The 16,842-nt window shown below is 39.8% G+C and overlaps 1 protein-coding gene across 1 annotated transcript in view; it reads right to left on the bottom strand.

Annotated features, from left to right (window-relative positions):
• Window positions 1–7,756: 7,756 nt before the first annotated feature.
• Window positions 7,757–16,842, bottom strand: part of VSTM4 (V-set and transmembrane domain containing 4) — a 35,921-nt gene continuing 26,835 nt past the window's right edge. Inside the window, exon 8 of the mRNA XM_051800037.1 lies at window positions 7,757–10,394. Within this exon, the coding sequence (XP_051655997.1) occupies window positions 10,269–10,394 (126 nt within the window). The 3' untranslated portion in view covers window positions 7,757–10,268. The remainder of the gene's footprint in view (window positions 10,395–16,842) is intronic.

The following is a 16,842-nucleotide window of genomic DNA, read 5'->3' as shown; positions in this document are numbered from 1 at the left end:
AGGATTTACCTTCACAATCATCCTTCATGGTAGAAGTGAGTATTTGTAGTGTAAGGAGCCTGAGACTATAGGGTAATAGATTTAAGTGCCATTTGTGTACCTAATGGAAATGGAAAAACTGTGAAAAATTAAATTGGGATGGGCCTATTTTGCAACAGCACAGGCCAAGATTAAATATATTTGTTCTCAACAACTTGCTGACAGTAAATAATAACAATCCCATCCCTGCTGCCCCCCCCCCCCCCCCCCCCCAGACACTTTCTAAATATTTATTTTTAAACCGCACAACAGGTAACAAGTGTGGAAAACATCTTGTTTCTCTGTCGGGAACTGAATCCCAGCCTTGCCCTGACTGGCAAAGGGAGTGGGACGAGCCCGGCGGTGTCCAGGTACGGGCCGGGTGCTGCAGGCAGGGGGCGCTTAACATTTTAGGATAATTTGAAGGAGCTGAATTGATAACTCCCTCTCCCCACTGGTCCTCCCTGACCTAGTAAGGAAATTGAGTATCTTATCTTACATACAGGAGGGCGAATAGCCGCTTGGGCAGAGCAGCTTTCTGAGCACCACAGACTGGATCAGGGCAGTGCCAGGAAGAACAAGAAGGACATTATGGCCATTGAGGCCCTTTCGTTCATACTGCTAAACACACCCTTGAACAGACAGATCCAGGAGACTTCCCTGATTTCCAGTGCACTGGGACTGTTCAGCACTGCAGTAGTGATGCCCCATGGGTGCTGCACTGGAAAGATGCTTGACAGCCATGAGGAACATGAGATTTGTCAGCATCATTAGGAAGGATCTGGAGTAGAAGACAGGTTTTTACCAGTCTTCCTTTAAGTACACGATCAACTTTCTTCTTGTAGGATACTGCTTTGCTAATAACTCCTTTGAATTACATTGCTGAATGAGCAAATCTTCCTATGGCAAACAACCTCCTTCTCACAGAATGCTGAGACATGTCCTCAGCCCACCCCACACTTCCATAGTGGGTGAGGTAATTGCTTGTGGAAAACAAGCAATAGTAATTAGAGGCCAGCTCATGATACATTATGTCTACACAGATGACCTGCCTGGTTATACTTTCTGACCTCCAAGTGCATGACTCGATGAGTCAAATACTAATCTTTCTGTGCTCAGGGAAACATACACTGAAAACAGGCCAAAATACACCAATGTTTGGTAATCAAAGTAACCCTGTGGAGCAAATGTGCCTGTCTTTTCCTGAGGAATGGGGAAAGGTCAATTGTCAACAAAAGTATACTCTGCTTTCCTCTTCCCTCTGCACATTCCTTAAAAATAAGCTGTGATTTGGATACATGGACAGCAAGACTTGGACTCCTGTCAACTGAATACAACTCTACTGAACCACGATAAAGGTGATTAAGAGCTGTGAAAGTAGGTCACTACCTGTGTTTTCATTTATCTAGTACTCATCTTCAATAACTTGCTAATTATCTCCTCCTTTAGCCTTTTCATGCAACCTGTCTTTGCCAATAGCAGATGCTCCCTTTTCTAGAGCTGGCACTGGCACCCAGCAGCCTGGGCAGCTGCACTAATGGCTCCAATACTCTAGGCATCAACATGGCTTTGGTGTAAGAAGAGGCCAGCTGTAGGCTGGCCATGCATGGATTTGACAGGCTCAGCTCCTTGTACCTAACATCAATTTTCTTAAATCTTCAAGAGTTGCATCAGCAACTTCAGCCTTGAATCACAGAGAACAGATCCGGAGTGTGCATGTCTGAATGGAAGTCAGCAGGTTAAGAGTAAATGTGTTCCTGAGTCAAGCTTGTTCTCATCTTCAGGGAGTTGTAATTTGGGAGAATATAAAAGGCCAATGAATAGAAGTGGTTTGCAATTTCATCCTGGTAAAAAATTTGATTAGGAAAGATTTGCTGGACAACAGTGTTTGGTTGAGAAAGTTTTGGTTTCTTCTCTAGTTCTAGAGGATTTTTTTCCCTGCTGTCATAAGTCACAGAAAGAAATGCGTCCTGTAAGTACCAAAAGCACTGCTCCTTGTTTACAGAGTTAAGGCACAAATGTAAGAATGCTGCAGTCCTCAGATTACCTAGGCCTGATACACCCAGTGTGTGTGACAGTGGTAGAGTGCTACCTGGTCGTTTTTTCTGCAGGTAAGTCTCTGGGACATGAAGGTTTTGCTTAAAATTTGTAATATGTGGTTGAATGATCAGCTGAATTAACCCTCTTATAAATATCTACTTCTATGTTTGTTTTGGTCTGCTACGTATTTGGTAAATGATGAATGTCCATGAAAATGTCCAGCAGATTCCATTTGCTCTGGATGTGGAGGTAGCTTTCACTGACACATAGACAAGATTTGGTGCTAGGTCAGGGGCAGTAGTGGTGCCTTCTTAGTGAGTATCCTGATGTGATACACACATAGGATGTAGGGATAGCAGATCTAGAATATGCTTGAAAAATTAAAAAAGTAGAACAGTTCTACAGCAAATACTTTTAGCATAACTCCATTGTTACTGTAAGTGGAACAGCGTGAACATCAATGGAGTATTGTAATTATCTCAGAACCAACTTTTGCAAGGGGTAAGTAGCTCAGGGTGAGAACTACCCTTAAAAAAATCCAATCTTATTAGGATAAGAAAGGCAGAAATAAGGCACAGTTTTAACTTTGCCCTGTAGGGAAACTGAGAAACGTGGAACAGCACAACCTTTATGTGACTTTTAAAATCAGTTTAATCAAGTACCATAAGCCCTAGAATGCCTTAATTACACTTATTTGGTTATTGCACAGACTATCTTGCTTCCTTGTTCAGCAACAGAAGTCTTATAAATGTTACAGTGAGCATTAAGTGGTGTCTGATCTGTGGCATTCTCCTGGCTAGTAAACGCTAGTGAAGCTATATTTGCAGAGCTGCCTGTGCACTGCAGGGCCTTTGCATCCTCATAAAAAAGAATTTAAAGATTTTTTGAGAAATCTGTGCAAAGCAATCTGTAATTCCCACTGGAAAATTTTCCGTGTGATTCTCACCATGTGCTACTGTTACCAAGTCCTTTTTATACAGTATTCTCAAAATTTATTACAAGAGGATATTGGTAAGAAGATCATGTCATTTGTGACTGCCTATGCCTGTCACAAAGGAAGTTACCTGAGAGCCATATAAACTAAAATAATTTGCAGGAATATGCTCCCTTCTGCATGAAAATGCAACCTATTGTGCTTTTCTCTCATCTTTCAGGAGGGACATCCCAAGGAAGTTGAAAAAGAAGCCCAGGAAAGCTCTGGACCTGATCTCAGCTCTCTTGTCTCCTCCTACTTGGTACTAAGCACCTCCAAGCCAGGTAGCTGAAGTGTTTTATTTCCATATGGTCACACATATCACTCTGGGATCAGTTGTTGCATTGCTGGTGTCACTGTTCAGACATGTGCATGGCAATTACTGTCATTGAAGTCATCCAGGCTGATGGGGGAGTGTGAGAGAGTACAGGGCTGGTGGAGGACTGCCAACCCTCCCTATACTTTTTGCCTTATAGACATGTTGTCGTCAGAGCTCTTCCCCAGTGTTCAGGATGCTCATGCAAATTCACCACTTGAAGTTTTTGAAGGGGCTTACTGTCATTGCCTGCACTAGAGTTGAGTGTCTTATGGTTAAATGTCTTAAATATCTGGTAACCAGAACCAGGCAGCCTTCAGCAGTACGTCAGAATATTAGTGACCATGAATAATACTTGCTGTAATGAGTACTGAGTAAATGTCGTCCTCCTGATGGGGACAGCAGTGCCTCTGTTCAGTGATCACTCAGTGTGTTTCATAATCAAGTGTTGTAACCCCATGCATGTGGAGGCTGTTGGTGCAGGGCAGTCACTGGGGGAGCAGTGGTGAGTGTGCTGGCTGAGTGGCTGGAGCTGAGGGTGTCAGGTGAGTCCAGTGGTGGAAAGAACATCGTGAGATCTTACTGATGGGGGAGAAGTTGTCCCTGGGGATGACTGCAACAACAGCATAGGAACTTCCCCTATTGTCTCCTTGTTCAGTTTGGACAGGAGGCTCCCTGGCCAGGAGGGACAACAAAAACTCATGCTCCCATATCTAATCCAGTTTTGGTGGAATGCTCACTCTTCTATGGAGAGTATGTGGATTAAGCCACAGGAATGAACGCTGAGAATGCTCTTTGGCCACTCCTGTGTTCAGTCCATTCCCTACCATCTCCTGGCTGTGGCAGTCTCCAGTGGAGAAGTGGTAGCAAGTTACATCTTCTCTGCCAGTGTCTGTGTCTTTATACTCCTTATTTTACTGTCTCTGCTGGACTAACCAAAATAAAATGTAGTTAAGGTGCAGTCATTTAAGTTCCCACCTTTGATTGTCACAGTTGCAGAGAACAGATCTGATAAGCAAGCAAAAAGGCATATCTTTATGTGACAGTGGGACCATGAATGTTGTAAATAAGGGATTCCAGTAGTGTTATTGAAATAAGTAGAGTTCCTAACAGACTATGAGATTACTTGTTTGGGAAGGTGAAATCCTGATTTCCTTCAAAGCCTTCGTCTACCTGGCAGGCTGGCTTCTGCCTACAGCTTGGCATTTGTTGATTTTAGTTGTGTAAGGACTCATTTGCCACCTTGCTGGGTGTAGCAGCCTGTGGTGTTCCTGTTGCAAGCTCTGAGCAGCTCTTGGCTCTTCAGAGCCTGATTATGAGCTGAATATATACTCCATATCTGGGCTGTATATTTACAGGCCCTTCCCTGTGGCAGTGCTGGGCCTGTGATAAGTGGGAGGAGGCCCACTGGAAATCTACTGAAGCAGATCTAATTGTACCAAATAGAGCAGCTCAGTAGAGTAGAAAATAGTCCTTATATATCTACCCGAAGAAGATAATGACCTTTTAAATAACAGAAGCAATTTTATTTCAATGCCCCAATTATTCTGAACTCTCAAATGTCAAAGTGCCAAGCACTTTCAAAATAACTTAATTTAGACATTTATAGCACTTAGACACTGCTAGTTTCTTATCTAAACTAATTATGGGTTGTACCGGAAATTGCAAAGCATCCCAATTAATGTTATTTTTTATAGTGATACATAGGAGTGGCCTTTGCCATTTGCCATCATCATGTGCACAGTGATTTACTAATTTTGGCTTTTGAATTAGTTCCCTGGCAGGATGGAGCTCTTCTATCCTCTGGTTGCTCTTTGAGAGCAAGCAAGGAGGAAGTAGAGGTAGAAGTGAGAATAGCCATGTTTGCCTGAGGGAGCTGAAGGGCATATTTTCCTGTGAGAGCAGAGTTCAGTTGCAAAGCAGGACCATTTAAGATGAAGAGGTGCCATGTAGAATAATAGTGGCTGGCTGGGAAAATTGTTGATCTTCCTCTGATCTGGGTACCTAGACCAGAATTCTTGTTGTGTTTCCCATGGGACTAGATCAGGGGAAAGAGATGTGTAAAGCTGCTTAACTGGATGCCTGAAAAATCCCTTCATAGACAGTGCTGAGCAGTTTCCCTTCTAATTCCTATGCACAGCAGTCAGAATCAGAGGTGGAGGAAATGTTGCAGCACCACTGAGGAATATCCAGTGACTTCTTGTTTGCTTTCATGGTAAAGGGAGGACGTGCGTCCAGTTACTGGGTTTGAAAGTGATAGCTGTTGCCCATCCCCGTGTGCTTTTTGCTCTGTATATTTTATGTGAGGTCTTTGTTCTGTGCTGTGCTCCCCCGCCCTCCCCAGTGTCAGGAGAGACACTCTTGGCAGTCAGAGAAGTTCCTGTAGTCCTTTTCTGAGGATGACGTGGGGTTGTGGGTAGCTATGTACTGAAGCTGCTGTCAACTGTGCCCAAGACAATGCCAGCCTGGAACAGGAAGGCAAAAGTCCCTGAAGGTGATCTTGTCTTGTGCTGCTCTATGTACAGAGCCCTAATGCACTGTTGTGTTCTCGTTCACTTCCTTATGGTAAAATATTGCTGCAGACAAATAGGTAGGATTTTAACATGGTTTAACTCAAATGAAATCCATGAGGGGAAGTTTGTGTTCGACTCAACAGCTTACATTGGAGAGGGGCACAGGGAACAGGTAGTTAATTCCTTTTTCAACCTTCCCTTCAATACTCTTAAACTATGGATAAGGCTGTTAAGACAAAAGGGAGATGTTCTGTATGTCTACTGGGTAAAAGACAAAAAGATAAAGTCTACATACTAGGAAACATTTTGAATGATTAGGGCTGTGGAAATGGATGGTGATGAGAATATGGAATCTTATCACTGTTAGTTTCTAAGAAGAGGTTAGAGCAGCTTCTACCAAGGTAAGCTGGGCTGAGTTGGTCCAAGATCAAGTAATAGGTTAGCTGACATCTCAGAATCTGTCCTATCTCCACTTTCTCTTTTTGTTCTGAGAGGAATAACACAAGCTCAAGTATCTTCTATTGACATCCAGTCTTTCAATCTACCTTGCCTCCCAGCCAAGGTAGTAAAGTGGAATCAAACCAGCTGATGGAAGAAAGCACGTGGAATGAGTATATTGCAGATTAGTGCAGAAAACCCAGAAGAGAAATTGTTATGCAGCAGAATTTAGGAATCTTCTGTTTTACCCTGCCAGGTTAGACTGAAGCCCAAAAGGATCTTTGCACCTTGATGTCACTCACCAGAAGTGTTTTGGAGAAGCCCCCAAAAAGCAGAATTTAGCCTACAAATTAAACATCAAATGCAACCTTATCTGGATTGAGTCCTGCTATGCCAGCAGAACCTGGCCAAACCCTGGCTAAGGACACAAGTTTACTGAACTTCTTAATGAAGAGAACCCCCAATTATGTTACAGTTATACTAAAACAAATAATTTGCTTGTAATTACAGAGATAATGACATGCTGACCACACCTACCAATTAGAAAGTTGTAATAAAGGGTAATAAAATACCTTTTCCTTGGGCTGCAGAATCAACCCCCACACAGCCTGTGACACTAATATGATTTACTCCTATTTGCTGATGGAGGATTCTAGTAATAAAATTTAATGTGGAGGAACAAGGTGCATTTAACCAAAGTTGTAAACATACCTAATTCTATTTAAAGCTATAGGGTGCAGTACATTAGCATTTAACAATCTAATACTAAATTGATGTGAAGCTAATAGAGCTGTATTTGTTAAAATTACAGCACTAGACCATGTTTTACCAATGACAACAGAAGGAGTAACCAAAATAGTATGACTCAGCAGACTCCAGCTGCTGCTTAATAAGGTATTAAGAGTCTTCATGGGAGCTCCTGTCATAAAAGAACAGTGGACTGCATTCAGCTCCACTGCTGTTCTCCTGAAGCCAGAGGAAGTTAGACCAGGGATTAATTTGCCCTTGCAGTTCCTTTTAGAAGGAGGTAAATCCATTTATTCTACAATTCTCACACTAAAGCATATTATACTCAGTGAAATTTTCTTCTCTGTAGTCTTTCAAGTAAATTGCTTTGATGCTTAAAGATGGGCAATTAATTGCAAGGTAAATGATGATTTTTTCTTTCTCCAATGATATGATCTGATATTATTAAATCTAGGTGAACATTGAATAAGAAAAGGCATAGGAAATGTCTGCTCAGGAAGATGAGTGTTCTCCCAAGTAATATTTCTGGCCTTGTTTCACTCAGCTGGTCTTTTGCCTTTCAGGATCTTGCTGTCATCAAGTTGTTTACAAATGGAAAACATTTGAAAAGCCTGGAGTTTTCTGAAGAATGAAGAATTGAATTCCAAATACTGGAATTCTCTAAATGCTGAGTAAGAGATAAACACATATCCTTGAATCATTCTCTAGGAAACAAAAAATCCTACACAGACTAAAAGAACATATCTTACAAAAAAAGGGTAATTTATTCAGCTCAATTAACTATTACTTTTGGGAATTAGATATCAAACATAAACAAGAATATATAGGATATTAATACATAAAGAATGGTATTCATTAACATGCTGGGCATCAATATACAGTAGAGAATTCTTCTGAACAATGGGCACAATGGCCAGTTGTAATGTAAAAGGAATGTTTATAGCCAAACTTGAAAGTTTTCACAACTAAATGGTTAAATCACTTACGTGTTAGCATTTTATTTTTAATTCCAAAGGAACAACTAATAAATTCTATACCGTTTAAAGGCCTTTTGAACAGCTGTATGCATAAGAGATGTCCTTTCTGAATAGTTAGTCAACTCTGGCTGTTCCAAAACTGATCCCTGATTGTTGGATCACTCTTTAGCACCAGTTTGGTTTTGGTCAATGAGTTGATTGCTGTTGTCACTGAAAGTCCAGCACCCAATCAGAGAACAAGATGCCATGCCCTTTTGGTGGGTGATTAACTCCTGGGATAATGAAAAGGTGAAACAATAATTTTCTTGACAGCTCACAAATGGAAACATTAAAAATGCAAATAAGTATTAGCAAACCTATTGATAAAAGCTGGCCTTAGTTTGGAAAGAACTGTTTCGATGAAGGACTAGAACTGGAGTTAGTACTGTACATAATGATCAGCCTAAAAGCTTTTCTTAATTCTTTCTCATAGAAGAGATTTTTATCCAATGAGGAAGCAGGGGACTGCATTTTATGTTTACAGATCCTGGCTAGGCAGTAACAGATTACATGTGCTGCCTAATCTCTACCTCTGTTCGTAACAGTTAAAAAGCAGTTTACATAAACTCACTTATTTTGGTGAAACCCTACAAAAGGCAGTGATGTGCTTTCTCCCTTGGTTGCATGTCCCCATCCTTGCATTGTTGCCCCTGCCCTCCTCTCCTGCACTCCCATGCAGTAACAGGAACAAGGGAATGAGTGTTCCTGTGATGATTCCCAGCTGTGCTCTGAGCCCTGATGTGAAGTTGTGCTATCACTAAAAATGCATGACCTATAAGGGAGGAAGCAGCCTGGACAACCTTAGTTAGGATTCCAAAACCCAAGGGCTGAAAGTGCTACTCCAAAATCCACATAAAATACTGCTGAATGAGTGGCCTGTCGCAGGGCTCCACCCCAGACCTGGAGAAGACTTGGCACATGCCAAGTATCAGATCTCCGTGACCTGATGGTGAGCTAAAGAATCCATGCTTTAACCTCTCCATGAATTCCACAGTTACTCGAGGGCTAAAGCTTCCCAAGGGCTGAAAGGTGTTGGATATCAGACTTTCCCTGAGCTTTGGTGAAATTTGGACACTTGGAGATACATGAGCTTGAAAACATCAGACCAACTATGCTTCATGACTGAAATGCCCAAGAAGCTCATTTTCCATGAATGTGTATGAAAGGAAAAGGAAGAATGCCTTCTCAGTTATCAAGAGGTAAAGAAAGAGAAAGGTAACTTTGTGTCCTCACATTGGGTTCATTTCCCTATCTCATGAGCTCTGGTCTTTCCAAAGAAATAGCTCCAAAGTCAGCAGGGTGTTATAGAATCTGCTCCATACTAAAGGAAAAACTGTGTGATTTTTCCTCTAAATCAGCAGCTCAGTAATGCAGGCCACAGGAAGAACCTTTTGCAGGTTTGGTAGCACCAAACTAAACCAAGGCCAAAAGTAGTGTCCTGGTTCTGCCAGTCTTTTACTCACTATCATGTTTTTCCTAGTCCCAATCAGAATTAAAAAAGATCAACTCCTGGAAAATGTTCCCAAGCTATAAATATTCTTCCTTAAATCACTGCAGTTTAAGTATAAGTGATTCCTTTGGATTATTTTTGAATATTTTATTTCAAGCACCTTACTAAAAGTAACATAAGTTTTTAAAGACAATGTCATTTAGGAATGGAATTTGAAAACATAGAAGACAAACCTTTTTAACTATTTCTGGAGGGGGGGGAAAAAGCTGAAAAAGTAATTTAAGCTTTTCCTTTGCTGTAGAAAAAAGTCTCAGCTTTACTGAGTTAATATTTTCTGTGGGATAAAATGCATTAAAGTGACCATTTTCCTAGCCAGTGGTCTTTGCCTTCAGGAGCAGGCTGATGGGCATGGATCCTGCCACTAGTCCTCCTGAGGCTTGTTAAGATGTTGATGTTTGCAGCTGGACTCTTCCCATTAACATTAAAGAAGGAATAATGTTTAGTGTGAAAAATGCCCCAAGTGGAACTTAGTTCATTTACAACAGGGGTATAGAACTCTACAAAGGGTATCACTTGTAGACCAGCTGCTTTTTCTATGATTACTTTCAACTACATGGTGTTTAGAAGTCTCACAGAAAAATAGAAGTGCATGAATGGAAATAAAAAAATAAGGACATCTGTATGATTTTTATAAATAAACAGTACAGCAAGAATTAAATAGAACACAGACATAAGACATTTATACAGGCATGAACTATTACAGCTTGTTCTCCTCAAAGAGTATCTGTGCGTAGACTGTCGTACTGGGAATGCCTTTGGCTTCCTGAATCGGCTTCATAAGTTCAAGTTCAGCATATGTTAAATTCTCCTCTGCGATTTTTGGCTAGAAAACAGAACCAACAAATTAATTATAATGTCATTACCACTGAATGTAGATATTCTCTACAATGAGCTATATTTCTTCTCGCACCCATGCTAATTCTACTATGCTGTTAAATTCTATCTATGCTGTTAATCAGTTTATTCTACATTACAGTTAGTTCATAGAAGATGAAATAAAAGTAAATAACATTAAAAAGAAGAAACAAGAATAAGTAGGCTTTTCAGGTTCATTTCTAATTTCTCCTTGTTTCAAAAACCCTGAACATTTTGACAATTCAAATATTGCATATTTGAAAGATGTATGTTAGCAAAATGTTCAGCCTCCTTAATACTAAATTTCCTGATTTTATTTATGGCAGATTTCACAGTTTGAAAGATATATACCAGATTTACTTCCCAGCTGTAAACCTTGAACCAGTTACATCTCTAATCACAGTTACCCACACTGCCTCTCAGCATGTTTCTTAAGAGAACAAAAGACGTTAAAAATACACAGAAGGCAGAAAAAAAATTGACAGAATTACTGCCATTCCAATGGAATTTCACTCCTTTTGCCAAGCTATAGATGAGTTCAGAGTTTAGCACAAAGGCCATACCACCAAAGCTGTCTGCTGTGTTACAGTGGTTGAGTTTTAGACTTAAAACTATAAAATTTAGCTAAGAGAGATGTCTATAAAAATGTACCAAACAAATTTCACATGCATGGCAGAAGCTGCCTATTGCTATTGGGGACTTCATCCAGACTCAGGTGGCTTAGAGGAGGAAAATCTTTTCTTGTGCTCCTGTGCTTGACAGCTGCTCACACTCAGCGTTTCAGGTTGTTTCCCAGAGCTTAGAAAAGTTTATGCTTTTCTAGCATTAATTTGACCTTATTCCTGCAGGACTGGCATCTCTGCACTTCATTATTCTCATGGTCTTCCCTCCCTCCCCCACTTGCATAGGTAGTGCTATTTGATCTCAGCTTCTGGTCCTCATTCACGATGAAATGCTTCACTGTTGACAACACAGAAAATTTCCTGCTTTCATTGAATTCTCTGATGTAACGACATAAAAGGAATTCCTGTGGATTGCAGACAGATCTTGACTGTAACAGAAATAAAATCGCACATATCTTTTCGTTGTTAGTGTAGTAGGGCTGAACTGAACTGCAGTGTTTAGAAAGACATCTGTCCTACCCTGGCCTTGGTTTAAAGAGTTAGAAAAAACTCTTGGTCAACTGCTGTGATGCTTAAATAATTTTTATATTCCCTCTTCTTTCTATCCTGAAAGTATTAGCCTGTGTTTCCAGACACTTAAGTTGTTTTTTGCTTTTTTATATGTTAAAGATTCCTTTTGAGATTTCAAAACTATATATGCTCATCTATTCAGTAGGTAGTACAGAGGCTAAATGCAGGAGTTAATTTTATTCTCAGTGTATGATAGCATATCTAGTTTCTGTTTGAAGGTATTGGGAGTTTTGCTGCCAGCTTCACTGGGTGTCACATCAGACCCTCAATACATAATGATACACTGCATGTGAAAAGCCACCTAAAAATGAATGTGATAAAACTTTACAAACTCTTGTTCACTGCCAGAGTAAAACTCTACATTTCTAAGACTGACAAAGAGCATCTGTTGAGGTAGAAATGTTTTCATTGTTCTGTAGGAATCAGTTGCTCAGGGCAAGCCAAATCTGTATATGCTTTCCCCTTTGCTGTTTAATCATATTTCTTACATTTCCATTTAGAAAATGCTGCTTGTCCTAAAATAGCCACCCCAACACCCAGCTCATGTAAATTTTAGAAGTAAGATTTATGAAATCATATTGTCCAGGTGTTTTATTATATTATCTCAAAATTGCATTGTTTTCCAGTGTAGATTATCTTTTTATTCTTACTTTATTCTATTATGTTTGGATATGAAAAATAACACTAGGTTCCCCAAAACAAGTCATTGGGCAGTAGTGGCTGATGTGTTGCTTTCATACATTTTTATGATGTTCCTATAGTAAACATAATTTAATAAAGCCAAAACACACTAAATAAATAATTGCATCTAGAAAAGCAATAAAACCAAATAAAATTAGTACTTTCATAAGTGGAAAAGGTACTTCAATTACTGCTACAAGCAACAGCACACCATAAAATGTGTAGAATAATTTCCCTTATGCATATTTCTAGTATGTAATAATTTGATTGAAAATATGAGGAAACACACAGGAGGTTCAAAATTGTGAAAGGTATACAGTTTTCAGCAAAGGATGTGTAATAACAGTGCATGGAAGCCAACACTACTCTAAGTACCTATGGTAGCCAGGGTTTTATTCCATACACTCTTCTGCACTTCATTTATCAACCACGTGTTTAATTTAATTTCACTGGTTTGTTTGTCCAAAACCAATTTTTTTTTTGAGCAGAGAGGGAAAGAAAACTAATTCTACCATTTCATCTCTCATTTGGACTGGATCATGTTTTGGCAGTGTAAACCTGGAACCATGCCACCAGCTCCTTTTTGGAACAATCGTGTGGCTTCAATAACTGACGTTACAGGTGGGACGGATGGTAGGGCAGAAGAGGAAGAGGCAGTGAATGACTGGCCATACAGTGTTTATCTTGTATGTGTGTTTTCTCATCTTGGGATCACGCACTTTGCCACAATTAGGAAGAGTCATTATTTTCCAGTGTATCTTCTGGCAAATGCAAAATGATTCCTCTTCCAGATTTCTTCTATTTTAATTTTAGTTTATTCCAGTCACAGGGCTTCTCATGGGCAACTACTCAAAAGAGTTCACTTATAGGAACACTTTTCTTATTGAACTATCTGCAAGGTTTATCATGTGAATATTTAAAAGAAACTAAAGCATGTGTATATCTAGTTTTGGTTTTTATTGAGTTTGTCTATTTTGTGTTAGAAATTAATTAGAAGAGTTGGATTTTGAATCAAAATTATTCTGATTTTTATGTCATAATTACCAGGAATGTCAATTTTGCTCTTCCTAGGCTTAGCTAGTTTGTTTCTTGGTAGCCTCAAGGATGTTTACTGATTTAACTAAGAGTACTTTTATCCAGATTTGTAATCAGGTATGAAGAAAACAAGCAAATAAAAACCTCATATATTTAACTTGTCTGGAAAAACAACTGATGCCAACTTGCACTTACAGATTACTCTAATCTCACTGTTCCATGACTACCCTAGTTATCATGAAGATGACAAAAAAAATGTGAATTTCTAATTATAAAAGAAAAAATCCTTGATTCTATTTTACTATTAAAAACAAGCAGAAAAGGCCTGACTTCCCAGTTCCTTTCAGTCTTAAATATTTTAGAGACTAGTGCTGCAGACATTTGCCTTCAAATTCAGTGTCTGTATGCAATGCAGTTTTTGTTTGGGATATGATACAGAATGACTTTTACAAAGGACCAGGGGAAAAAAAACAAAAACAAACTATTGATGATACTGAATTTTCAGCTCTGAGTTTTCTGGATTTGACAAGCATCTGTCCCAAATTGTGTCCCTGCCCATGGAATGGAGTTTGGAACTAAAGATGATCAATAAGGTCCCTTCCAACCCAAGCCATTCTGTGATTCTATGAAATTCCAGTTAGAGCTTCACAGTATTTTTAGTAACTCCAATTTCCTGCAGGAACACTTGAAAATGAAACTCCACCCTCACTGGCGTGCCCTGCACTCAGGGGTGAACGGGTTAGGTCAGCAAGGACAAACCTTGACAATTCTGTATATGTTTGCTGGTGTGATTGCCAGTACATGGCACATTGCCACCTCTGGCCTGGCCATGCTGTCCTGTTGGGTGCACACTGTGGTGCCGGGGGATGCTGTAGGAAGTGCAGATGGGAAAGGCACAGAGTCAAGAGGTGGTACTAAGGCCTGTTTGATAAATTTCTCTAGAAACTGAACTTCTCTCTAGGTTACTCCACAGCACAAAGAAAGCAGCCTTGCCCCAGTGCCATTAACTAGCTCTTTCTTAGCAAGCACATCCTGGAACTATGATTCTTCTCTCTCCCTTTCTATTGCAAAATCCAAACTTGAATCTTTGGCCTTCTTCCTTTCATGTTTGAGAAACATCCTGTTTTGTAGTCAGTCAGTAAAGAGCTCCACAGAAAAAATGCAGATACTGTCCAGATGGCACAGCTCAGGAGCATCCTGTGTCACAGCCTGAGCACACTGCATCAGAAAGTGTCTAGACAGGACTCTCCAGGCCAACTGCATGGGCTTTGACCACAGGAACAGATTGTTGGTTCTCTCTGCCTGAATGCCCAGAAGGGAGGAAACTGCATGCTGTATGCAGCCTAAGGAAAAGGGGGTAGCCCATCTTCTCCTCTGCATATCTCCTTTTCAAAAGCATCTGTTTTTTGAAGCTGTGGGAGGGGATGGCGTATGGCTGCCAGCTTGGCCATCACTGGAGGGTTAGTCATGGAGGTGAAGGTGAGGGTGGATTGAAATAAAGATCCAGCATGTTTGGTGGACAGGCTGAGCCACCAGGACCAGGGGAGAGAGCACGTGCTAGCAGTGGGGTTAAGCACTGTAGCTTCAGAGACAAAAGTCTCTGGACAGTCCTATTTTTAAATATACACCAGAAAACTACTCTATAATCTGTAGTCTTTCTTGTGCTGAAATCAGTAGTGTTCCTGAGGGCCATAGATACACTTTATGCTCAAACCCTATGAACTTTAGTGGGATGACTCCCTCATTAAGGTAATACTTTAACTCAGGAGTCAGAAAGAGATTTTCTTTTTTTTTTTTTTTAAGAGCTTCAACTCTTTACCGATGTCAGTGACTTAATTGCAGCCAGAAAGCCAGAGATTCCCCTAGAAACAGAGGAGCTTCAAAAATTACTTCTGCAGAAGTTCTGAAGCTAGATCTGCAAAATGAGTTATCCTCTAGAAATGCAACTACTGGCCAGTAAGAGTGCTGAAATATCAAGAGAGGCATTCAGTGCCAAAATTAAGAAATACGACATTGAAAAATATGGAGATTAGGAAGTATGACTTCTAGTGGCACTATCAAGTTAAAAAGGACATTTTTTTTCCATTGAGATGCCTACTTTTTACTCCCTAAAGTATAAAATATTTCCCATACTCCCTGGGAACAATATCTACAACAGTTTGTGAAGGCTCTTTCAGCATTGCTTCTAAATTTTGCTATTGAATCCCACAGAAGTTATGATAACAAAGTTGGGGAAAAAGATGATTTAATAAGTCCCATTGAATGAGTTTTGAGGGAAGAGCATCCTCACCTTTGCTAAAACTCTATTCCTTTTACAGTTGCAGTTATTCCTAGATTCTAAGCCAACACTGCTGGAAATCAGGCTGATTTCTTCTTATCTTTCAAAAAAAAGCCAAGGAAGTAATTAAAAGTTTTCACTTCACTGGTGACACTTTTATCACACAAACAACATCTGAAGAAGGATTTTGTAAATACACAAGTCTCTGCCCAATTCCAAGAAAAAATTTTATGTATTTATACAAATTATTCCTACTTGGATGTGAAGATAGCAAACTCTGATCAGAATGGGAAAGCAGGCATAACTCAGTAGTTTTGAATATGTGGTGTTCTGAGTGTCAACCTGAATGTGCAAATGATATTCATGTCCTGTGGACATTTCACATCCTAAGGAGAGCCTGTAAAAAAAAAGGATTATTCATCTTGCAGAGGGAGGAATTATGAGGACTGGATGGAAATTTTAAAGGATCCCAGGGAGTCAGTGTAGGAACAGCAGAAACCAACTCTTGTGTACGTTTGAAGAACTAAGACCAAGGGGATCATTTGTAATACAGGATATATTTACCTGATTTCAAAGTGTTATGATTATATGATTTAGGAGAGTGCACTAAAGTCAGCAGCAGAATCAGGAAGATTCTCTACAACCTGTCTTATCTATGCAGGTATTCCTACCCTTAAAATTTAGTGTGAAAATGAAGTCAACAGTAATTTTGCATAAGTAAAGATTTCAGGGTTTGGTCTAACCTGAAGTCACATCCTTTGCATTGGTTGTAGTGAATCACATAGGAGCTCCTCAGCTTGGTGGTTCAAACCTTCGTGTAAAGACACTAAAGCCTTTTCATTTAGATGGTATTCTATAACTGACACTCTTGGGCTATGACAGCTAATCTCTAGGAGGCAATAAAGGCTTACCAGAAAATTTGGTTGAGGAAGTATAAGATTTATCTCTACCAACTCAAAGGGCTAAGTACTTAAGGCTATAGCAGAACAGCCCTTAGAGAGGAGTTTGTGGGTCCCTAGAATTTTCTTCTTTCTAATGACTCTCTGTGCTTCTTGCATGCTATAAAAAACATCCCTTTTTGCATTGCAGCATCTCTATTTCCTTTGATCTGTAGACATTTCTCATTGATGCTAATAGAGAATGACACTGATGGGGAATATTTTTGCAACAGAGGGAGCATAGAATTGTTATTCTGGCTCAAGCAAAAGCAATATGACTTAAGCAGAGTA

The sequence above is a fragment of the Manacus candei genome, unplaced genomic scaffold (genome assembly GCF_025592945.1).
Source record: "Manacus candei isolate 608988 ecotype Guabito, Panama unplaced genomic scaffold, ASM2559294v1 h1tg000050l, whole genome shotgun sequence".
In the NCBI taxonomy this organism is placed as follows: Eukaryota; Metazoa; Chordata; class Aves; order Passeriformes; family Pipridae; genus Manacus; species Manacus candei.
Note: the sequence above shows the minus strand (reverse complement) of the source record. Positions and strands in the feature narration are given on the sequence as shown.